The sequence below is a fragment of the Grammomys surdaster genome, unplaced genomic scaffold, assembly GCF_004785775.1.
Source record: "Grammomys surdaster isolate TR1022 unplaced genomic scaffold, NIH_TR_1.0 126298, whole genome shotgun sequence".
Classification (NCBI taxonomy): domain Eukaryota; kingdom Metazoa; phylum Chordata; class Mammalia; order Rodentia; family Muridae; genus Grammomys; species Grammomys surdaster.
In genome coordinates this window covers 3,541,586-3,566,592 of record NW_021621098.1, presented here as the reverse complement: position 1 = coordinate 3,566,592, position 25,007 = coordinate 3,541,586, and the positions used below count along the sequence as shown (strand labels likewise).

At 36.4% G+C, this 25,007-nt stretch overlaps 1 protein-coding gene across 1 annotated transcript in view; it reads left to right on the top strand.

Annotated features, from left to right (window-relative positions):
- The window catches only part of Taf4b (TATA-box binding protein associated factor 4b), a 98,841-nt gene that overhangs the window by 46,614 nt on the left and 27,220 nt on the right, over positions 1–25,007 (top strand). The window contains exons 12-14 of the mRNA XM_028759525.1: positions 1,620–1,745; positions 3,960–4,016; positions 12,239–12,343. Of these exons, the coding sequence (XP_028615358.1) occupies positions 1,620–1,745; positions 3,960–4,016; positions 12,239–12,343 (288 nt within the window). The remainder of the gene's footprint in view (positions 1–1,619; positions 1,746–3,959; positions 4,017–12,238; positions 12,344–25,007) is intronic.

Sequence of the window (25,007 nt, the reverse complement as noted above, 5' to 3'; positions counted from 1 at the left end):
TTAGATACAGGAAAGAGTATGATAATATTCGGGATGCCTGTTGTTACAAAGGTGATAGGGCTTTAGTAGGTTAGGAAAGGCATTCATTTGCAGTAGCTGGAAGAAAAAGGAGAAATTATGCCACGTGCAGTTGTATCCAAATTGGCATGAGAATGGGATATCGTTAAAATTTAGAATGCTTGTGCATCTTCTTAATTTAGTGTTTGTTGTCCCTTTTGAATTAAATTTCTGTCCGTAAAGTATCTTCAGAGTTTCTGAACACAGAAATGGTAAAGATGAAGTATTTAAGAAATCACTGTTATTGTGCTTAACCTCTATGCATGGCCTATAATGTATTCCACATTTTATCTTGTATTTAACTTTAATGACCATCTGGGAATTCTTGTATTAAGCTTGAAATAAAATAAGTAGCACTAATACATCCTTCTTCCTTAAACCATGTAATACTCTTTTGATCTAGTTAAATACCAACAATAAAAATTTAATTTAAAAAGAATCTTGGGCATATGAAATCTCTTAGTCTAAGTTAATTGAAGCAGCTGTAAGCTTGAGGATAAAGCAGAGATGGACACGGAATTGTACCATGCTGGATTCCAGGCCTGGTGCTTATTGTTGAGCTCAGTGTTGAGTTGTTTTGGTTGTAAGAGTCTCTCCCAGGTGTTGACTGCTGAGACAGTAGAGGGGTACATGTTGATTGGGAAAGACCTTTCAGCTGTGTCCCAAACAAACCACATATATAGATATTTGTATTATAGAGGGAGCTTCACGGCCATGGCTGAAAAAAAAAAAAACCTAGAAAATGATTACATTTGAAAGCACTATTTTTGTACTCTAGCATACCAGGATAACAAGACTGAATTTTGTTATTTTATAGAATACTTAAATAAGAAAATATAGTTTTGCGTTATAGCTCTCATTTGTAAATTATATGCTTTCCCACTACTTGGGAGTCCTAAGGCAGGATGATCTCAAGTTCCAGGGTAGTCTGTAAAGTGATAGTCTGCTTATAAATAGATAAATGATAAATAAATAAATTATATTAAAATTAAAATTATTTTAAGTAAAGTTTCTGTCTAAATTAGACAAAATTAAGGGAATCTCTAAACCAGGCCTTTATGATTTTAATGTTCCCCATTTTATGTTCTATTTGGATAGAAGTGTTTTAGTTTGTTAAGACCAAGCCAATCTAACTAGTTTTTTTTTCTCTGTGTCATTTTCAGTGAGGTAGTTGTTTCTTGCTTTTCATATAAGATTTAATTACTCATATTTATGCCCACTAAGATAGGAAATAATGTGTCTAAGGGAGATTGAATTATAGGTAATGGTATATTCTACTGTATTCTTTTTCCTACTGTTAGGATCTGTTTGACTTAATTACTTTCCCTGTCTCTGAAGAGGCTTGCTAAGGAAATCTTTCTGAAATATAAATGCTTAATCATCTCTCAAATTTTAAGGTCAATTAAAGTTTCTGGCTTTTATTTTGTTTGCTTGTTTAACAGAATAAAAAAAAATACTGTCTTCTGAAAAATTTAGTTTACTTTGTGTGTTGGAGTTACTCTCTTTGGCCTTATCATAATGTGCAATGCAAAACCAGAATCATAAGACTTTTTCTCTTCCAGGGTAGTGAAAATTACATCTTGTCTACTGACACCAGATCACAGCTCAAATTTCTTGAAAAACTTGATCAACTGGAGAAACAGAGGAAGGATTTAGAAGAAAGAGAGATGTTACTAAAGGCAGCCAAGGTAAAGCACTATGTGATTTTCTAGGGATATGGTCTGACACTGTGATCATAGTTGGCTTTATTATTGATTGACAATGTTGCTCTTATTAAGCTTTTAGATTTCTCTTGAATTTCTTAAAATGAATTTACTAATACGGTGTCTCCCAACCAAGATGGTGTGGTATGGTGCTTTCAGTTCTTTAGTTAATGAGTCATAATCTTTTGTCTCCTCCTTCATACTCTGGGGTACCTGATATCATTCCTATCCACCTGCCCCCATTCACAGATTAGGATATTATACACATTTTAGACTTTTAAGGCAATATTTGGTATGTACCAAGTTGAAGTTAACAAGAACATTTTTTAAAAGACAGGGGGATTATGGTAAAATTGGGAATAATTTGGAATATATGGAACAAACATAAATTTGTGGAAAAGGGGTTAGAGAGGGGGAGTAAGAGGGAAGACAGACAGGTAGAGGGGAGACAGGTGGAGCAATAGACTAGTATTCTTCCTTTAAGTTGTTTTGTAGGACTAGTAATACCTGGGAACAACATAAAAATTCATTGCCACTACAGTTTTATGCTTTGTATTTCCAGTCTTCTTCATAGATGTAGTTGAAACTTGCATGAAATTGTGAAGACTGACCACCAAAGTCTTAGTTTTTGTTTTGAGGACCTTTTAATTTCTCATATTCCTGAAAGATTTTTTTTGTCAACTACATGCTAATATCTTTTTTATTTTTGAAACAGAGTTTCACTATGTAGCCCTTGCTTACCTGGAATCTTCTATCTACACTAGGTTGGCCTTGAACTCTTAGAGACTAGCATCCCTCTTCCTGAGTGCTGACATTAAAGGCATTACACCCATCCCACCAACTGCTATTTTCTGTTTTTAGTCTGTCCTTTGGTGAGACAGGGTCTATGTAATATGTAGCTCAGGCTGCCTTTGAACTCACTGTCCTGTTGCCATCTCTGAAATGCTAGGATTTACAGGAGTCAGACATGATACTGGGCTCTAATTGCTTCCTTGATTTATTTTGAAACAATTTTATACTAATAGTGTCAAAACTATACATTTTTGCCCCTTTTAAAGATTCCCTCCTGTCCCCACATTTTCTTGCATTTATTCCATCTCTACTACTTTCCCTACTCTTTGTATGTAACACACACACACTCACACACACACACACACACACACCACACACACACACACACACACATTCTTACACTTTGTATGTTGGTATGTGTATAATCCCCTCTACCTTGGTGAAGAGGGATTTCTTTTTTTTTAGTATATTTACAGTTAATGTAACTATATTAGACAATTTAGAGAATCTCTGGAGGGCAGTCCTAAGACATACTGGCCCACCACTTTAAAACATTGTAGTGTGTGTGTGAAGGTTGCTGGTGTATAACACTGCTGCCCATTGCAAGAGATACCTGTTCAAATTTCATCAGCAATCTTACTTGTCTCTTTTCTTCATGTTCCATTTCTTTTCAGAAATAAGTATTGTACAGTAGTTTAATCTTGTAGGTGGGAGACACTTCTAAACTAGCACTTTGTTCCTTGTTGTGTCTTCATTACTCACTGAGTATGTCCTAATTTTGTTGTTAAGATATTCCAGAGCCAACCTTTACTGTTCTTGCCTCCATCCTGGAATCAGCCATTTCTATAAGAAATTCTGCTTCTTTTTACTTGAAGATGCTGCTCAGAAACCAATATTAGAGTAGATGCTATGTTCATTGATTAACAGTGTCATTAAATACTTGTACTTTCAGAATTACTCTTTTTTGAGAGATTTGGTTAAAGGCTAGGTGAGTTCTTGATTTTAATAGTAGTTAAAATACTGTATGCTTTTCCAAAATGGCTTCACCTAAGGATGAGCCAATGTTATTTGTTTTCATTCATTTGAGCCCAAACTTATTTTCTTTCTCTTCTGTTCAGTCCAGTTTTCATGTTGTCATGTTCCAGCATGAACAATGTCATGCCTTGACTAGACCTGACTGACATTGTTAGCATCATTTTCAGTATGCATTTCCTCCAGGCTAGAAGTGCAGCAGCCGGCCAGATGACAAGGAGGAGGGGCGAGGGCTGGAATACAGCTAGACTAGATCGAGGCATTGCCCCTGGAGCTAGAGTTTTCAATCACAGGAGAAATCATCATTTATTAAATATTTAATAGCAATGCTCGTGTTTAGATGATTTCTATTAAAATTTTCTTTTCCTTTGACAGAGCCGCTCCAATAAAGAAGATCCAGAACAGCTGAGATTAAAACAGAAAGCCAAAGAGGTAGGACTTTCAAGTTACTTTTCTGGTCTTTGTGTTGAGGGAAGGTTGGCAGCCTCACTCTTGGCAATTAGGTCAGGGTTTATTTTACTGTTGCATACCATTTGCAAAAGCCTTGGGGAAGGACAGGAACTGCTGAAGGCAAGGGCTTCAAATGAGGTCAGTGAGTTATGTGTTCTCCTTTTAAAATTTATTTTCAAGGCTTAGGCCTTTCTGGAACTGGCTCTTTGTAAACTGCAACCATATACTTGGAGGAATATAGTGTGGGATTAAAAGAAAGAAAAAAGAAACTTTTGAGATTTAGCATCTGGGACTGTACAATAGGCTACATTTTTCCAGGGTAATTGTTCGTTTTGTAAATCTGATACTGCTTATAATTCTTTGGCTGGGAGGCGGTACTGGGATTTAGTTTTAAATGGAAAATGCCTCTGGCTTTTAATTTTCTGGGCCCAGCAGTTTTCTGTTCTGGAATGGAGCCCTTGTTTCACACAGTTCATGTTTAGCTGCAGGGGTTTTAGTTTATAGCTTAGACTGGTTAAGCTTTTACTCCCAGAGGCCTCTGCATAGCAACTGTAGAAATCAACAAATAAGTTCATTTATGTCTGCAGCCTCCTCTCAGTAGCTGACTTTTTACATTTCCCAATATCCATTTCCTGACTTCTCTAGCCTCAGAGAAAAAAGCTCCACTAATTGGAGCTTATTTTAATTGAGCCTTAATATTGGATCTCACTGGAGTTGCCCCCAGAGCTACTGAGAACAGAATGAAATGAAAGTACCTAAGGTTGAAAGGGTGTGTGTGTGTGTGTGTGTGTGTGTGTGTATAGAATTTTTCACTTGACCTACAGATTCGTTTCCCTCCTGAATAAATCATCAAGCCTGTTCACATTCCTGGTTAAGGATCTGACAGCAGATGATAATAAAGACAATTGAGGTGTGAGATGTGTGATATGGAGCTGAAGAAATTGGTTTCTATAGTTACTTGACTGATTTCATGCAATTTTTAAGGATCTTTGTGCTAAATCCGAGTAATTTCCTGAGCAACCTTTTTCCTTAACTGTGCCTCTTGAACTATGAAATTTGTTGTCTTCTGCATTGCAGCACTTGGCACCTGGGTGCCAGCAGCAGCAGGTTATTTATTAATGTTCCAAGGCCCTTATTGTTTGGATTAATGTAGGAGCTGAGGCAAAACACATGGAAATTAGTAAGATTCCTTTTAGAATCAATGTGTTGTATTTTCTGTAGCATAGAGAAAGAAAATACATGAACCCTGGGTAAAGAAGTATAATGATTAGGGTAAGAAAGGAGGGATATAAAGTGTTGGAACCAGAGTCACTTTAAGGAAATTGTTCCTTATTTTAAATTCCTTCCAGTGGAAATATATCCTAACAATCGGAGAACCACACCTACCATTCTTTCTAAGCAAACCTAGATTAATGATAGGTATGTGTAGCTGTGCCACTTGTCATTGCTCTGAGCCCTGGGTATCTCTTCTTGGATACTTCTATCTTGGAAAGTTAATTATCTTATTCTGTGTGTTGTTGCTTCATAAACATGGATATTTAGATTGGTTTTTGTTGTTGTTGTTGTTTCTTCAGCTCTGAAAGAGGTGCTTTTGTTTCATGAAGTCACTATGTAGACTGCAATCCTCAGACAGCACTGTGAGGCAGGGTATAGCTTCTTTACTGAAGTGAATGAGAGCATACCTGCTTCTTGTTCTTTCCGTTACACTTCTATTTACTGTTTCTTTTTCAAGCAAGGTTAAAAGAAATATAATTTTCTTCCAGACTATTTTTAAAGTCTTCTACAGTAAATCCACTGTGATCAAAAAGAATCAAATTTCTTAGCTGGATCGAAGAAAAGAGCCATTCTGTAGTATTTATTGTTGCAAAGTTGTTAGTTTGAAAGTTAAATATTCTCATTTTTATCTTCCTTCTGTCCCTTTCAGAGTCACACACATGGGTATTTTGATTATAGAAATATTATCCATATATTACTCTGGAATTGAAATATTCTCTTGTAAAGTAATTTGTAAAGGTATGCACCTGTAAAAGTTGTAATACTGTGGTTTGTTGTTTTGGTATTAACTAGAAGTTGTCTTGATTTAATTGGAAGATTAGTGCTGTTTTGTAGTGGTTGCTCTATGATAACAGCTTTGTTTCCCTTTGCAAACTGGTCACAGGAAATGGACAAATGACAACATTATAAATGCATAATTATAAAAGAACTGCTTAAAGAAGTTGTAGGCTTTGTTTATGCTTGGAGATGTTTCAGCAAGAGTATTTATTATGTTTCAAATCATGCCTAAATCTAGACTTTGAATTGTTAATGACTACAGCTTTGATACTGATAGTTCTCCTAGGATTTTCCTTTTTTTTTTTTCTAAAATAGTTTTAGAAACTATATTTTTATGTTTAGTTTATATAACAATCTGTTAAATTGGCAGGTTTTTATGAAGATATCTAGTGATTGCTTTTTATTCTTCTATTGACTTCTTCCAATGTTGCTGTTCTCATCTGGCTGCCTTTGGGTTTGACTTCAGCCTAGTCTCAGCCTGTTGCAATGGTTCCTGCTGCATACTGTTGGCATTGACCTGACAAGTTATCCATTTGGAAACCTTACTGCTGTCTAGCAAAATGTCTGGGGCCATCCATGTAATTCAGACATTTTATCTTAAACTTGAAGGGTATCTTTTTCAATTTTCAGTATGTAGTGTTTTTTGTTTGTGCATTAGTTTTGCTTTGTTTTAGATTGTTGTTATTGTTTCTCTCTCTAAAAACAATCTTCACTGCTGCAATTTAGGGATTAATAGATAATTTTTCTAAAATGTAAATGGTAACATGCTTTCATTTTACCCTCAATTTGTAATGCTTTAATGTACATTACTAATTGTCAGATTCTAATTCCAAATAAGCAGGCTTAGTACAGCTGCAGACTTGTCTGAAGTGTATGTTATATGTTGTAGATTAGCATCTATCTTGCCCTTAGTGTTTTCCCTTAGTACATCACTCCAAATTCTGCACAGCAAGCCATCTGACCTTAAAGTTTAAGCATCCTGATTTCTTAAAGAGTTTTTAAAATATATTTTATGACCCTTACAACCATTTGGATTTCTTTTTTCTCTTTTGAGAAATGTGAGTTCTGTGGATTTGTGCAGAGTGAAACAAAAAATGCATTCATTTTCTTTTTAACACTTGAAGCATTCTCAGTTTCATTTTATATCAGACAATAAAGGGGAAGAAAGGGACTACAATCATGTATGTGTTGGGACATTGACTTTGCATACCAACCTGTGGGGAAGTGATTAAAATGCATGACAAATTAGAAATATATACTCTGAAATAGGATTGTTTTTCTAAATAGATTATGAAAATGAAAACTCAGGGTACAACTCTCCAGAGACCATTATTGTGTAATTAATCAAGTACTGCATATACGGCCTCATTTCTGAATAGAAAGTATATTTTGAGAAAGGCTGTGCAGAATTTGTTATTTTGGTCTTTTACTATTTTTTGCTCTTTTTTGTTTGTTTGTTTGTTTGTTTTTTGGCTTTCTTTTTTTTTTTTTTTTGAGGCAAGGTTTCACTATTTAGCCCTGGCTGCCTCCCAAATTCTGGGTTAAAGGTGTATATCACTACACCTGGAAGGACATTATTCTGGCCTCAAACCCAAAGAGCCTCTGTTTCTGCCTCCTGAGTGCTGGGATTAAAGGAGTGTACCACTGTGCCCAGCACATCTGAATGATTCTTACATATTTATTACCAAGTTTAGCTGCTAGCCTGAGACACATCAGGTGCAGCCCTCAATAGATCCGTGCCTACCCTGAGACTCTGAGTAAATACTCCCAGATTTACAATCTTTGATGACACTAGTCTCTTCTTAATCACTACTAATATCTCACTTCCTACTAGCCAACATCAATTGTTCTTATAAAGCAAGGGTTTCACTTCAGTGATGCTGGTCTCTTGCTAATCATGGCTGATCCTTCAGCATCAGCTGACTAGAACTATAGTTTAAATTCTGAACATCAATCACATAAATGATCTTAGTAGTGTCTTTGCTTCCCTCTGAAACTTGCTTCATAAGTCAGGCCTCCATCATCTTCATTGCTGTCTGCATTCTTGTCTTCAAAGCTTCTGCAACAGCCCATTAAGCTCCAAGTTTTCATTGGCTTTTCCAGCCAGAAGTTCCAAAGTCCTTCCACAATATTCCCCAGATCTGTCATATAGTGCCTCACGACCTGGTGCAATTTCTGTTTTAGCTAGAGTTTTTCAATTGCTGTGATTAAGACCATGACCATAAGCAGCAGCTTGGGGAAGAAAGGGTTTATTTAAGCTTATTACTGGGACTCAGGAGTCATCCCACAAACCACATGAACACTGATGTCACACAGGGATTGTTTATTTAACACACACCCTAAGATTTATCAATTAGAGCCATAGCTCAGAATTCAAAGTCTGAGACTACAACCTCAAACATTTTTATATGTCAACTTAAAAAGTCTAAAACAGCAAAAACCACAATGAGCTCATACACAGGTACTGGAAGTGCTGCCCGGTGGTCAGCACTTTTAGACTGTTACATTATAACAGTTCATATTGACATTTAATTTTATGGGTCCTACATAAAGCTTTGTGGGATTCTTTAAGATTAACAAACTGTGGTCAGCATCACCCTGCTCTGAGTCAAGTTACTTTTCAGTGACAACGACTGACAGGCATGTTACAGCAACAATATGAAGTAGCTGGCAGGCATGGAGCAAAATGGCTTCAGCTATACTGGAAGGAGGCAGGCACCATCCCAATCATAGTCTATCAGGAAGGGAATTTGAGATAAGAATTCAAAGCAGAAAAATGGATGTTGGAACTGAAGCAAAGGATATGGAGTGCCACATACTGACTCGTTCAGCCTGCCTTTTTATAGTATCCAGGACCACCAGCCCAGGTGGTACCACCAATAGTGAGTTGGGTCTAGCCCATCTATTAAGGAAGTGTGCCACAAACAAGTCTGGTTGGAGGCATGTTCTCAGCTGAGTTTTTTCCTTCCACGATGAGTCCAACTTATGTCAAGTTGACATAAAACTAGCCTTTGTTTTTCTTAAATGTATCTTTCACAGATCAGAAGATTTTCAATGAAGACCAGTTTTTTAGTGCTTTTGTAAATAGATATGTCACATCTAAGAAGTCTTTGCTAAACTCCCAACTCATGAAGATTATCTTTATAAGATATAAGATAAGTTTATGTTTCTACAGCTTGTTAATTTTTGTATAACATTTGAAGTTTATGTCCAGATTGGATGTTTTTAAACTATTTTATGCATGAAGGTTCACTTTCTCCTTCATTTCTTCCTTCTTTCCTCCCTCCCTCCCTCCCTGCCTCCCTCCCTCCCTTCCTTCCTGTTTTTCAAGTTAGAGAGTTTCTCTGTGTATCCCTGGTTGCCCTGGAACTCGCTCTGTAGATCATGGTAGCCTTGGACTGAGAGGTCTACCCTGTGGGAGCACCTGTGCCTCCCAAGTGCTATAATTCAAAATATGAACTACCACTGCCCGTTTTTTATTTTTGTTTTCCCCTTTTCGTTTTTTCAATAAATATAATGTTAGACATTCAAGTGGTAAAGACAGATTTTTGTGTGCGTGATAGAAAAGAAGCAATTTATTTTAAAAGTGGGGGACAGGGTATTCCCGAAGTGGAAGTGGATTAGGTAGATGGGAAGGCAGAGTCTCAAACTTGACACAGGAGTTCGGATCCTTTGTGGTCCTTTAATTAGCACTCACATTCCAGGAGATAGATCCTTAGGTCAATTTTCAAAAATCCTTTTGGTGTATAAGGCAGGGGAGTTGGGTTCTAGGGATTAAGACCAGAGTATCACAGTTACTAGACAGGTGCTCTGCTGTTAAGCTATATCCTTACCTTTTAAAATCTTTATCAAGTCCAATTTAATAATTCATGTGTACACAGTCATCTCTTCATTTGTTTTTCTTGTGTGATATTTTGTGACTTGAAGCATACAAATAGCTGTACATAATTTATTTCTCAGTATTTCATTTCAGTGTATCTGGTTCCACCTGTTCCTTATTAATATTTGGGTAGATGATTTTTATTGTTTGTGGCAACTTGTATCTTGTAATTTTGCTAAATGCATACATTAAAACTAGGGTGATTTTTTTTTCTTTGTTTTTTGTTTTGTCTTACATTTACTTGTATATGACTGTGTGTGTGTACTCTCAGCACATATAAATGTGAAGACTAGAAGACAACTTGGGAAGCTGGTTCTCTTTTCTACCATGTGAGTCCTAAGGATCAAACCTCAGGTCATCAGGTTCAGCAGCAAGCCTCTTACCCATCTGAGCCATCTTGCCTGCCAGCCATGACTGGGAGAGGAGGGTGTTGTTGATGATACTTTTCATTGATAATTTAGCTTTTCTGCATATATAATCATTTAGCTCTCTTGATTTTTTTTTCTGAGTTTCATGTTGTCGTCATCTTCAACTACAGATGCCAAATCTATATTAATGCCCAGAGCTTCCTCTTGTTATAGTTATGTCTGATTTCTTTGCTTTGTGCTGGTTAAACGGTATTGGTTTTGAGAATGTGTTATAACTAAAGAACTAATTAAAACAAGGGCCAGTTTTTCAGGTGTTTTTGCTTGTTTGTTTTGTTTTGAAAACTTTTTAAAAACATGAGTGAAGGAAGAGTTATTTACCCAGTCAGTTTAAAAACCTTCATTACAAGGTGTGGGAGAGGGCCCTTATTTGGTGTGATTTATCTTGAAGATACCATATATCTATAGGGAAGGCCTTTAAAATATATTTTTATTTGATTTGTGCTTTAGGGTAGATTAACTAGAACCAGCTTTTTTGTTACATATAAGTTCTAGATTGTGGCAGCATCAGACTCTTGACTATAGTTTTTATTAAAAAGGCCAGCAGCAACAAAATATTTTATAACTTCTGAAAACCCTCATCTAACAATTTATTTAAAAGAAAGCCTACAGCTTAAAAGGATTTCTATCCTATAAATTTTAATGCAAATAGAATATTTCTTAGTTTACTTATTTTGATTATTGGCTTTCTAAATATATTTATGCTACTACATTTTTAAAAACCTTATTAGCAAATAGCATATATTCAACAGGATTTTATTTTTCACAACTCTGGAAACTAGACAATCTAACATGAAGATGAGAGCTGGTGTATGTGTGATGAGAACCCATTCCTCATAGATGGTCCCTGAGCTGTGCTGTCACCCTTACTGTTTTTTATAACACGTTTGAACTTTGCTTACTGTTTTGTTTCCTAGGAATATTCCTAGTAGATAGGCTGTGACTATCTTCAGCCTCAAGAACTATTTTTTTTGCCTTACACAGCAGTATGATTTCATGAGAATTGAATGTTTTTTTTCTCTTCTAGAAAAGCTGAAGGTTTATCCAATGATATTTTTGTGTTGTCTTTATAAAACTACATCACTATTTGCACACATAATCACTTTGAAATCCTTTTTCAATAAGACATCTTTTGTGGATACCTTCTGTATCATTGCCCTAAGACTGAAAAATTGTACCTTATAGTTTTGGCCATTCCAGACTAATGTACATCACTCAAGATTTTTGCCATGAAGATGAATACAAAATAAATCCATGAATCTTATTTGCAAATGTTTTTACAGAGAATGTTGGTCTCTTATTACTGGTTCTACCATGTCTTTGGGTGACTTCTATGAAATTGCCCTACTCTCTTAGACCCTCACTGTGCAAATTTTTTTTTTCTTTTGAGTAATCAGTGGTTTTAGTGTGGTTGTCAGAGTTAAGAGAGTAATTAAGTTATACAGTATATTAGAACTGTATATCCTCTGTAATCTTCAAACACTGTGCTGATTTCCTTTTACTCAGAAAAAGATGACTGTAGCTTGACCAATCTCCTTTTAACTCACTGTAACTTTTTCTGCAGGTGTGTCTTACCTGTTTAAACTGGGAGGAACTTTTGCTTTAGGTGCCTTTTTTTTTTCTTCTACCTATACTTCCTCTTCCCTAAGCTCTGTTTCTTCTATGTAAAGATTAAGGACTAGGAGCTAGTGGAGTCAAGACATGAGGAATATGCCCTTGGCTGGAAGAAAGTCAATATTTATTTTAGTCTGTAATTTATTTGGGAATAAATAAAGAAATGGGTTTTGTGATCATTTTCTTTTTCTCTGAGCATCTGTGTAAATGCTGACTCTCTCCCCATCTTTTAGTTGCAGCAATTGGAGCTTGCCCAGATCCAATACAGGGATGCTAATCTCACAGCCCTTGCAGCTATTGGACCACGGAAGAAGAGACCACTAGAGTCCGGAAACGAGGTACTGATAATAGTATTTGTTGTTGTTGCTTTTGTTTTTATGTCAAAAATGTAAGCCAAGAAGAAAACAAAGGCAAGAGGCATGGAGATCATCTATCTTGTTCTACATGATACCAAACTTTCTTTTTCTCTGCTTTGCAGAATTTTTTATATAAATTCTATATATTTTATTTTTGCCAGTTTTTCTAACATGTGTGTCTTTTCAACTCTTTTTAAAAATATTATGTTATTGTTTTAGTCCCTATTTCCAGGTATGCCATTTCCATTTTTAAAAACCTCTGTGTATTCTTTCTAACATTTGTAAATATTCATTTTTTACATGTGTGGGGTGCGGGGAGGGTATTGTATGTGGGTTTGGGGATATAAATACAGATGACTGTAGTGGATAGAAGGTGTCAGATCCCCTGGAGCTTTAGTTACAGGTGTTTTTGAGCCATCTGACATAGGTGTTAGAAATTGAACTTGGTTCTTCTGCAAGAGCTGTATATACTCAAAGGACTGATCCATCATTCTAGGTCCCTTTCTAACATTTCTATGTAATCTCCTTTTTGTTTATCTAAGCCTATCTTATCTCCTAAGACTGCATGGGCCCTCTAATTTCTGAGCACAAAGTGTGTTTATATAGCTGTCTTAGTTTGGGTTTCTGTTGCCATGAAGACACACCATGACCAAGGCAACTTTTATAAAAGACAACCATGACCAAAGTAGCTCTTATACAAAGGATGATATTTATTTGGGGTTAACTAGCAGGTTCAGAGGTTCAGTCCATTATCCTCAAGTCAGGAAGCATGGCAGTGTCCAGGCAGGCATGGTGCTAGTGAAGGAGCTGAGAGTTCTACATCTTGTTCCAAAGGTAAACAGAAGACTGACTTCCAGGAAGCTAGGAGGAAAGTCATAGGCCACCTCCACAGTGACACACCTCCTCCAACAAGACCACACCTCCTAATATTACCACTCTCTGAGCCAAGCATATTCAAACCACAACAGCTTATTTATTATTACTTTTTCCTAAATTCTATTTTAAATTTTTAATTATTTTGTACACATTTGTGTATGTGAATGGGATATGCACACTGTTGTCAGAATGCACATAGGATGTCAGAGAACAGCTGACAGGACTCAGTTCTCACCTTCCACTTTCTTTTATTTATTTATTTATTATCTTATTGGGTTTTTTAAAATTTAATTTTATTTATTTTTATTCTATTTTTGTTTTTTAGCTTTTATTTTTTTAATTTTTTTATTGGATATTTTATTCACATTTCAGATGTAATCCCTTCCCCCCCCACCAGGAACCTTCTATCCCATCCCCCCTCCTCCTGCTTCCATGAGGATATGCCCCCACCCTCCCATGCCCACCCACAATTTCCCCCACACTGGGGCATCCAGCATTCACTGGACCAAGGATTTCCTCTCCCACCTATGCCTGACACTGTCATCCTCCCCTACATATACAGCTGGAGCCATGGGTCCCTCCCTTTGTGCTCTCAGGCTGGTGGTTTAGACCTGGGAGCTCTAGTTGGTTGGTATTGTTGCTCTCCCCGTGGGAGAACCCTTTAAGCTCCTTCAGTCTTCTCTCTTACTCCTCCATTGGGAACTCCATGATCAGTTCTAATGGTTAGCTGTGAGCATCCACCTTTGTATATGTCAGGCTCTGGAAGACCTCTAAGGAGACAGCTAGATCAGGCTCCTGTCAGCATGCACTTCCTGGCATCCACATCAGTGTCTACCTTTGGTGACTGCACATGGGATGGACACCCAGATGGAACAGTCTCCAGACCACCCCTCTTTCAGTTTCTGCCCCACACTTTGTCTCCATATTTGCTCCCATGAGTATTTTGTTACCCTTTCTAAGAAGGGCCAAAGCACCCACACTTTGGTCTTCCTTGTTCATGAGCTTCATGTGATCTGTGAGTTGTATCTTGTATATTGCAAGCTTTTGGGCTATTATCCAATTATTAGTGAGTGCATACCATGTGTGTTCTTTTGTGATTGGGTTACCTCACTCAAGTTACCTCACTCAGGATGATATTTTCTAGTTCCATCCATTTGCCTAAGAATTTCTCAAATTCATTGTTTTTAATAGCAGAGTAATACTCCATTGTGCAAATGTACCACATTTTCTGTATCCATTCCTCTGTTGAAGAACATCTGGGTTCTTTCCAGCTTCTGGCTATTATAAATAAGGCTGCTATGAACATAGTGGAGCATGTGTCCTTGTTTTATGTTGGAGCATCTTTTGGGTATATGCCCAGGAGTGGTATAGCTGGGTCCTCAGGTACTGATGCTATGTCCAATTTTCTGAGGAACCTCCAGACTGATTTCCAGAGTGGTTGTACCAGCTTGTAATCCCACCAACAATGAAGAAGTGTTCCTCTATCTCTACATCCTCGCCAGCATCTGCTATCACCTGAGTTTTTGACCTTGACCATTCTGACTGGTGTGAGGTGGAGTCTCAGGGTTGTTTTGATTTGCATTTCCCTGATGACTAAGGATATTGAACATTTCTTTAGGTGCTACTCGGCCATTTGAGTTTCCTCAGTTGAGAATTCTTTGTTTTGCTCTGTACCCCATTTTTTAATAGGGTTATTTGGTTGTCTGGAGTCTAATTTCTTGAGTTCTTTGTATATATTGGATATTAGCCCTCTATTGGATGTAGGATTGGTAAAGATCTTTTCCCAATCTGTTGGTTGCCATTTTGTCCTTTTGACAGTGTCCTTTGCTTTACAGAAGCTTTGCAATTTTATGAGGTCTCATTTGTCAATTCTTGCTCTTAGAGCATAATCCATTGGTGTTCTGTTCAGGAACTTTTCCCCTGTGCCTAGGTATTCGAGCGTCTTCCCCACCTTCTCTTCTATATTAATTTCTGTCCTTTATCCTCTTGGACCTGAGCTTTCTACAAGGATATAAGAATGGATAGATTTGCATTCTTCTACATGTTGTCCTCCAGTTGAACCAGCACCATTTGTTGAAAATGCTGTCCTTTTTCCACTGGATGGTTTTAGCTCCTTTGTCAAAGATCAAGTGACCATAGGTGTTTGGGTTCATTTCTGAATCTTCATTTCTATTCCATTGATCTGCCTGCCTGTCTCTGTACCAATACCATGCAGTTTCTATCACTATTGCCCTGTAGTACAGCTCGAGGTTAGGGATGGTGATTGCCCCAGAAGTTCTTTTATTGTTGAGAATAGTTCTCGCTGTACTGGGTTTTTTGTTATTCCAAATGAATTTGCAAATTGTTCTTTCTATCTCTATGAAGAATTGATTTGGAATTTTCATGGGGATTGCATTGAATCTATAGATTACTTTTGACAAGATGACCATTTTTATTAAATTAGTTCTGCTAATCCATGAGCAAATCAGGAGCAGATAAACCATCTAGACGGTCCCATAACTCCTAAAGAAATAGCAACAGTCATTAAAAGTGTCCCCACCAAAAAAAGCCCAGGACCAGATGGTTTTAGTGCAGAATTATATCAGACCTTCAAGGAAGACCTAATACCAATTCTCTTCAAACTATTTCACAAAATAAAAACAGAGGGAACACTACCCGATTTGTTCTATGAAGCCACAATCACACTCATACTTAAACCTCACAAAGACCCAACAAAGAAAGAGAACTTCAGAACCATCTCCCTTATGAATATTGATGCAAAAATACTCAATAAAATTCTCGCAAACCAAATACAAGAACACATCAAAACAATCATCCATCATGATCAAGTAGGTCTTATCCCAGGAATGCAGGGATGGTTCAATATTCAGAAATCCATCAATGTAATCCACTATATAAACAAACTCAAAGAAAAAAAAAACCACATGATCATCTCATTAGATGCTGAGAAAACGTTTGACAAAATTCAACATCCCTTCATGGTAAAAGTCTTGGAAAGATCAGGAATTCAACGCCTATACCTAAACATAGTAAAAGGAATATACAGCAAACCAGTAGCCAACATCAAACTAAATGGAGAGAAACTTGAAGCAATCCCACTAAAATCAGGGACTAGACAAGGCTGCCCACTCTCTCCCTACCTATTCAATATAGTACTGGAAGTCCTAGCCAGAGCAATTAGAAAACGAAAGCAAGTCAAAGGGATACAAATAGGAAAGGAAGAAGTCAAAATCTCACTATTTGCAGATGATATGATAGTATACTTAAGTGACTGCAGAAGTCCCACCAGAGAACTCCTAAACCTGATAAACAACTTCAGCAGAGTGGCTGGTTATAAAATCAACTCAAACAAATCAGTAGCCTTCCTCTACTTGGAGAATAAACAGGCTTAGAATGAAATTAGGGAAATGACACCTTCACAATAGTCACAAATAATATAAAATACCTTGGTGTGAATCTAACCAAGCAAGTGAAAGATCTGTATGACAAGAACTTCAAGTCTCTGAAGAAAGAAATCGAAGAAGATCTCAGAAGATGGAAAGGTCACCTTCCTCTTTCTAAAGGCAGGGCCTCTCTTGGATCTGTTGCTGTTGTGCTTACTGCAGGTTGTCTGGCCTACAAGCTGCCAGATGACATTCTAGAACATCTCCACCTCCCATCCTCCTTCAGAATGCTGGAATTACAAACATGTACCATCATATCATGAATTTTTAAAAACCTAGATGTATGACAGTACTGTACTTAAATGAATCATAATATATTCAATTTCTTCTCCAATAAATGCTCAGGTCATTTTTCAGGTCTTTGCTTTCATTGCCTCTTAGGAGTTCCTTTTACTTAAATTGTTGTATAAGTGAAATTCTGGAAATACTTAGAGAATATCCATATCTAGAAAAAATTACTAGAATAACTCAGACAGACACAAAGTTAGAGACAGTTTTTCTTTTTCCCACTGAATTATGTTTTACAATTAATTAAAGAAACAAACCTTTTCTATCATTTTTTCTGTCTTTCTGTTCTTTATTCACATAAAGTTTACTTGTTTGCTTTGCTTTACATTTCATAGCATTTTCTATTTTTTTTTAAATCAGTCTTCTATTATTGTTTATTAGGTTTAATTCTCTTTTGTAATCTCTATCTCTTGTTTCTTTTTGTCTTATTTTGAAACAGGTTCTCACTGTGTAGCCCCGGCTAACCTTGAACTTGGATTCTTCTGCCACAGCTTCCTAAGTTCAGGCATTGTAGCCATCCTGGCTATGAAAGCTCTTTCTTAATTAGAATTACATTGTATGTTTTAGGTTTGTATTTTAATTTTTTTCTAGCTTTTGTCATAGTGCTGGGTATTAAACCCATGGCTTTGTGCATTTATCCAGCATTTCTTTCTGGCTCAGTGTAGTAAACTTCTCTGTTCTACCATGTTTTCTCTGTCCGAATGAATTGACTTCTCTGAAACTGAGATTGCATGCATCTTTTCACTCTTAAAAAAAGAAAAATGTGGTTTGGGTTTATTCCTAAATCTCTAAATAAGAGTTTAAGTGTAGACTAGCCAGTGTATACCTATTATCTCAGTGGAGCTAGGAGTTCAGGCTGGCCTTTCTTAAGTAGCAATGTTGAGTCAGCTGTGGCTGCCTACTGAGACATTTTATCAAAGAGGAGGGAAAGTTGTTGATGTGCCTTTAGTTTTATTTCCTTGGTCCTAATAACTAGTTAACACCATTTATTCAGTAATTCTTACCTTGCTGATTTGAAATGCCATACATACAATTTTAAATAGAATGTGTTTGTATTAGTGTCATTTTTACACACTGTGAACCTGTCCTAATAGAATTTGCTATGAATATGAAAATAATTTGTGTCTGCTGCATATGGTTATTGAGCTCTTGAAATGAAGTGAGCTAGCATAGGGAGGAAATTCTCATCCTTTAAATGAATGTGAATTTTAATATTTACTTTTGGCTATTGGCTATATTATTGGACAATACAAAAAGGCTATTCTCATGACATATCTTATTTAGTTAATTATTATTGGTAGTTCTAAAAATTAAACTTAAGGTCTCACATTGTCTGTCAATGATGGTACACCCTGGATCTGGTATATTCCTATAAATATTTTAGTACCCAAACCTCTTAACCATCTGAACCATTTTAACTGTATAGGGAATGTTCATTGAACATACATTATTAAAATATTTTATGTACTTGTACATCTTATAAAACTAAAACGCTGATTAAACAATTTTCCATCTTTCCATTTCCTAAACCCTCACTCCACTATGCTTCTATAAATTGAAATACTCAGATATCACACAGAAGTGTAATTCAATGGTATTTTTCTTTCACTACTGGTTTCAGTTAGCATAATGTCTTCAATGTTTCAAATCCTAATATACTTAAAAATATGACGAAGCTAGTACGGCAGAGAAATTGTTTTCTACTCTCCTAGCACTGAACAACCACTATCCTTTGTTTTTGTTCATATATGTGTGAATCTGGGTAAATATCTAAGTGAGCATGTCAAATCATCAAGTATATGACTATGAACAGACCTTTTTAGCATTCTTTTCCCTTTGTGTCTAGAATATTATAAAGTTTTCCACCCACTTAGTAACTATTTAATATTGTAATTCATTTAAGTATTGTTTAAGTTCTTGACCTACTTTTCTCTTGTAGTGACATTATATAACAGAGTCTGTTAATTGTGTTTCTAGTGAGAACTTACTATAGCACATGGGATAGTAAGTAAGTACATCTACAATACAAGTCTGAGCTTGATTCTTAACTATTGTAAGCTTTTAAATTTGGGCAAGTCCTTTAAACTTCATTCTAAATTATCTCAGTAGGTTGAAAAGATATAGCACTTGCCTTGTAATATGTTATGGATTAATTTTATGTAAATTCTACTATCAAGTAAGAGCTTAATACTTTATCGTTGTCATCATTGTAGAAATGCTATTGTTTTAGCTCAAATGACCCTGAGTAAAATGCTGACCATTAAACTCTCTAGGCAAGGGCTTCTCCTCGAGTTTCCTAATGCTAGGATTCTTTCACTGCTACTTCAGTGCTATAATTTTGCTATTGCTATAAACCGTAATGTAAATATCTGATACGCATGATATCTGATATGTAGTCCTTAGGAGAAGTGCATTCCACCCCTAAAAGTATCGCAGGTCACAGGTTGAGAACCATTGGTCTAGGCTTTTAGTTTAGTCTAATTTGAATTTGTCACAAATGTTCAAGATATTTAATCGTGTTTTATTAAAAGATTTATTTTTAAGTTTACTTAATATGTATGTGCCAAGGACCAGCCTCAGCTTGGAGAGGGATTTTGAAGAAGGGGATGTTCAGGAACAGTAAAAGAACAACTGGAAGTCCATCGTGGGGCACAGGCTGACAGCCTGTGTTCTGTTTGAGAAATCTTTCTCTGGAGATCTCCAGACAGCTGATCCAGATATCTCAGCTCTCATAGACCAATGTCCAGTCTTCTGTTTACATATCCGCTCAGTCATTTACTCCAGGTTCCCTTTTCGTTATATCACAAGTCAGCATTCCACGACCCCAGCCCCTTCATTCTTAGAAGAGACAGCAATCACATTTTTTTTAACATTGCAAATGAATTCAGAGATCTGCCTGCCTTTATAAACAAAGACAATAAGTTAGCTGGGTGGGCTCTTGAGATCACCACTCCTCAAATCTCTTTGTCCACTTCCTTAATGTCTTTCTGACAAGCTGGCTCATAGTGCAGCTGCCTTTGTTCTTTTAGGTCCATGAAGCCCCTCATATACTTCATATTGCATCATTATATATAGTTGAGAAATAATGTATTTTTGAACTCATGTTCACAGAGTTCTTTCCCAGAGCCTTAAAGGCTATCCTGAAGATCACAGTGTTTACCATTCTTGCTAAGGACATAGATATACCCTTGCCTCCCAGAGTCGTGCTGTCTTTGATTATCCTGGAGTCATTAACTTTGGCAGAGAAGACATTTCCTAGAAAAAGAAACATAAAATAAAATGTACAAACAAGCCTGTGCCCCTTGTGGAGTCCCATATCCTGGCTCTGTTCTAGAGGTAGTTACCGTGTCCTGCCATCCCTTCCATGACCATACAGGACTCAGCATATATGTGTATGCATGTGGACATGATATAGCTTGCCTTTGGACATCAGAAGACAGCTTTCTAGAATTGGCCCTTTCCTTCTACCTATACACAGATTCTCAGGATAAATTCAGGTCTCTAGGTTTGTGTGGCAAATATCTGTAATCACAAAGCCATCTCACCAGCCCCAGTAGAGTTTTTCATGTTTTGCCTTCATTATATATTATGTCCTCAAGTGTTTGCTAGGAAATGAATGTGCCTTTTATATTCCAGCGGGAAAGTCAGTTTATGCAATTTGTCTGTTGGCTTAATTTTTCTGCGGAGACACAAATATCTGTCTACCATAGCTGGGTACCAATGACATACCAAAGTACACTTTCACCAAAGTGCAGCTTGTTGAGACCATTGAGCTTTTGGGGGTTGCTTACACAGTACAAGTGAGGAGTTACTTATAGGAGTCTAAAAACAGCTGCATCATTGCAAAGTTCTATCCAGTTATGGATGGTGACCTACAAGCTGCATCATCAAGACATGCTTTCTATTGTCCTTGCACTTCTATTTAGTACAGTATCTCTTAAGATGTTTTACACTTGTGGGAGGGGTAATAGCTGAAATTCCAGGTGAGGGATTCATAACACTCCTTTTTTCCTGTTTACTAGCTATCACCCTTTTACTCTGTTTTAGTTATTATGGTAATGGAACAAAGTTCAAGATGGTAACATATCATACAGAGATAAAAATGACTGTGCAAACTGTCAATACTAAAACGGAAAAATAACTAATTTTTACTCTTAAAAGATATTCTTTACCTTGGGTATAAACATTTGAAATTTCTGCTCATATTGTGCTTTTTTAATTTTAAGAACTAATACACAGGTTTCTCCTGTTATTACTTGGAATTTAAGCTTAGGTGGTTGTTACATTTCTAAGTAATGTTATCCTGAATTCAAAAAATCCACTTCTTCAATCAGCTAGTATTTTAGTAAAATTTTTATTCTAAAATCCAAAACTATTTTCTTGTTGCTGGTTATGGCAATTGTCTTAGTTACTTTGCTATTATTGTGAAGAGACATGGCCAAGGCAACTTTTAAAAGAAGACATTTAATCAGTTTTAGAGAAGTGAGTCTATGACCATCATGATGGTCAGCATGGTAGCACTGGAGCAGTGGCAGAAGGCTTACATGTTGAGACATCAACTGTGAAGCAGAAAGATGGGGAAGAGGGGGAAAAAGAGAGAACCTCACTGAGAACAGCAGAGATTTTTTTAAATCTTAAAGCCCACTCCTGGTGTCACACCTCTTTCAATGAGGCCACTGTTGTGTTTTATAAAAAGCAAAGTATATGTTTTATAGAATGCAGTATGGTAAGGTGGGAGGGGTGCCACAGTGGGCCCATGCTGAGGCATCACTCCCCCCGAGGTACCAGTCATAAGACAGATACAGTGTAGAATAGAGTATTTAGGGCATGGTACGGGGAGTTAAGAAGGGAGTAGAGACAGAGCCAGAGAGAGAGGGAGGGGGGTGGAAGGAGGGAGAAGAGGAGAAGAGGAGAGGCCAGCCAGGAACATGTGGAAAGAGGGGGGAAAGGGGAGAGAAGAGAGTGAGGGGTGGGATCAGATAGAATGAGGAGGGGCCAAACAGCCCCATTTATAGTAAACCAGGACTACCTGGCTATTGCCAGGTAACTATTTGGTGGAGTCTAGAAGGAATGCCAACAGCCACACCTCCTAATCCTTCTCAAACAGTTCCACCAACTTTGGACCCAGCATTCAAATATGTAAACTTTAGAGGCCCTTCTCATTTAAACTACCACAGTAATTTTAAAGGCATTTTTCTTTTACAGATAGAAAACAGGAAAGAATTCTATTTTATGGGGGTTTTTTGGTATTATATATATTGATTTATTGGAAAGAACTCGTTCATGTTCTTTTGGTATTATATATACTGATTTATTGGCCACTGCAATAACTTGAATAGTATCACAATTGCTAAATCCATTTCTCTGATGAATAAGAGAAATGATATATAAAATCATTTTTAATATTCTGTTCTCTGGATTTTTTTTCTTTAAAGATGGATACTGAATTGTTTGTAGTATATACATTTACTCTTGGAAATAGAGATTTTCCTATAATTCTGATTCTTGAGGTAAAAGGAAAAATGAGACTGTTTTGAATCTTTGCTTATAAATAAATTAAATTGCTATTAATAATTAGAATTATGTGAGTCTAGTTTCAAAAATGTATATAATTTTACTACTGAATTCTAATTCACAGAGCAATGTACAAATGTTAAGTGTTGCTACTTTGCCCCACAACTTAGTGCAGTCTTAATATTGGTACTTTTTAAATGAATGTCCTGAGACTTGAAATAATTCAGTATCCATCTTTAAAGAAACAAAGTCCAGAGAACAGAATATTACAAATGATTTTATGTATCATTTTTATCTTATTTATTTATTTATTTATTTATTTATTTATTTATTTTGGATATTCTTCTAAGTTCTTATTTTTAAGCCAATTATTCTTTAAATATTATCAACTTGACAAATCGTATTTGGACAGCACTTAAAAAATGTGTCTATATTAACTATTTATGTTCAGTGGTTCTACCTATAAAGTTGATAATTGGAATCATCACATTGAAGTGTTTTATTGCAAGTTCATTGGATATTGGGGAAAGATGATCAGAGAGACCCTTGAAAATTGGTCTAGATAATGAGAAATGGCTGCTGGAAAGGGTTTGTTTGTTTGTTTGTTTGTTTGTTTGTTTTTCTTTTTGTTTTTTTCCCTTTAGTAGTTCTGTATTTAGAGAGTACTTTTGAAAAACCTTATACTACAGATTGTCCCAGAATTTTCTCTTGTAGGTATTCAGGTAGACTAATCAGAATAAAAGTTAGGGTTTTATTAATGATTATAGTAGCTTATTTTCTCCCTAACTCTGACTTGATGTGATGTTCAAGCTATTAGAATAGGCTGTTTAGGGGTGATAGCATGGGAAGGAGGAAGAGGATTTTCAAATTTATTAGGAATTGTTATGAGTGAGGAAATAGCAATAAAAGTCAGGATAAATGAATAATGATGCTATAATAGAATCATGCTTTCAGAATCATTCCTACATATTTTCTTTGTCGTTTTTTGGATCCCTATTCCTGGGCCCCCCAAAACACAAGTGATACAGTTCTACCCTACTACACACCTCTAGTCCTATGGAGAATGGGCTGATCTTTTTGGACTATACTCTATTTTAGATTAAAGTACACCAGGATTCTAAAATCTACCAGAACTTTATTTTGCATTTGGTATGTGTTATATTATATAATAATAAAGAAATAATGATAAAACAACAGTGTCAGTCCAGGGAAAGAGAAAGCCAATACATGAGGTCTTTCAGGAATGAGGTTTATTTGGAAAAAGGATCTTCAGGCCATTATGGTGCCTCAAGGTGAGAGGTGAAGCGTTAAACAGTAAACAGAACAATAATATGAGAAGGGACAAAAACATGATGAGAGCCTTAAATGGAAACAACAGCTTCTATTTAAAGCTAGGAGAGGAGCTTCATAAAGAATGAAAATAAGAGAAATAGAGTTACAGGAGGAGGGAAGTATCAGACTTCTTAATATCAGTTTTCTCGGGTCTGGTAGATAATTTCACATCATACGAATTGTTTCAGCGTAGAGTATGTGAATAGTAGCATGGAATAGCCAGGACCTGGCTAAGAACATAAATCAGGGGCTGTTGTTGGGACACAGGACAAAGAGTGTTCTTAACTCTCTGTTAAGAAGAATCTGCAGAGAAGCATAGCCTGATTGATCTCTGCAGTCTGTAGATCTGACTTCTTAAAGAATGACCACTGTCATAAAGACAAGGGCAACCATACAATTCTTTATATATATAAGAAATAAACTGAGCTTGTTTAAAGAAAAACTGAATGTTGCCTCTGAATCAGTGTTGAAGTAAATAAAAATAATACAATATTTTGTATGTTGGATAAGTTTCTTTAGTTTTTAAAATCTTTAATGACTTAATCGCATTTTTTGCTAGCAGTTGAACTCAGGGCTTTCTGTATGCTAGGAAGCCACTCTACCAATGAATTACAGTCTCAACCAGAAAAGTTCAATTTTATTCTTCTGAAAAGAGAATAATATTTGAAGTGTCATTAATAACTCCAAATTAATAACCCTATTACACTAATTTGAAAAAAAAAACTTTCAGTCATAATGGTACAGATTGTCTTTTCTTATTCCTTATTGTTCTGTACTACAGATTCAATGTTTTAGGATGTAGGCACTTAATAAAGAAGTGCTAATTGGAGTCCCAGAACTACTCTGGTTTTGTGGAGAAGTCTGTGAAATAGATAGTCCCTGCAGCCCACCCCCATTATTCTTTTCAGCAATATTCTTTCCACCTCTTATTCCTGTGGTTTTTGTACTTTGGAAGTGAAAGCCAGCTATTTTAGTGCCCCAAAATGATGCTTTTCATTTCCAGACATGCACAGAAACTGTGCAGCATAATTTCCTCCTCATAACCAAAAAAGAATTCAGGACAGGCTAGATCTTGTGCCCTGAAAAGGCCTTGATGGTGCCAAGGTGGATAGAGCTCTATCCAACTTTTCTGTGTCTGTACTAGGAGGGAGGGAACATCAGGAGACAGAGAGCAATGGATTCCATTGCTCATT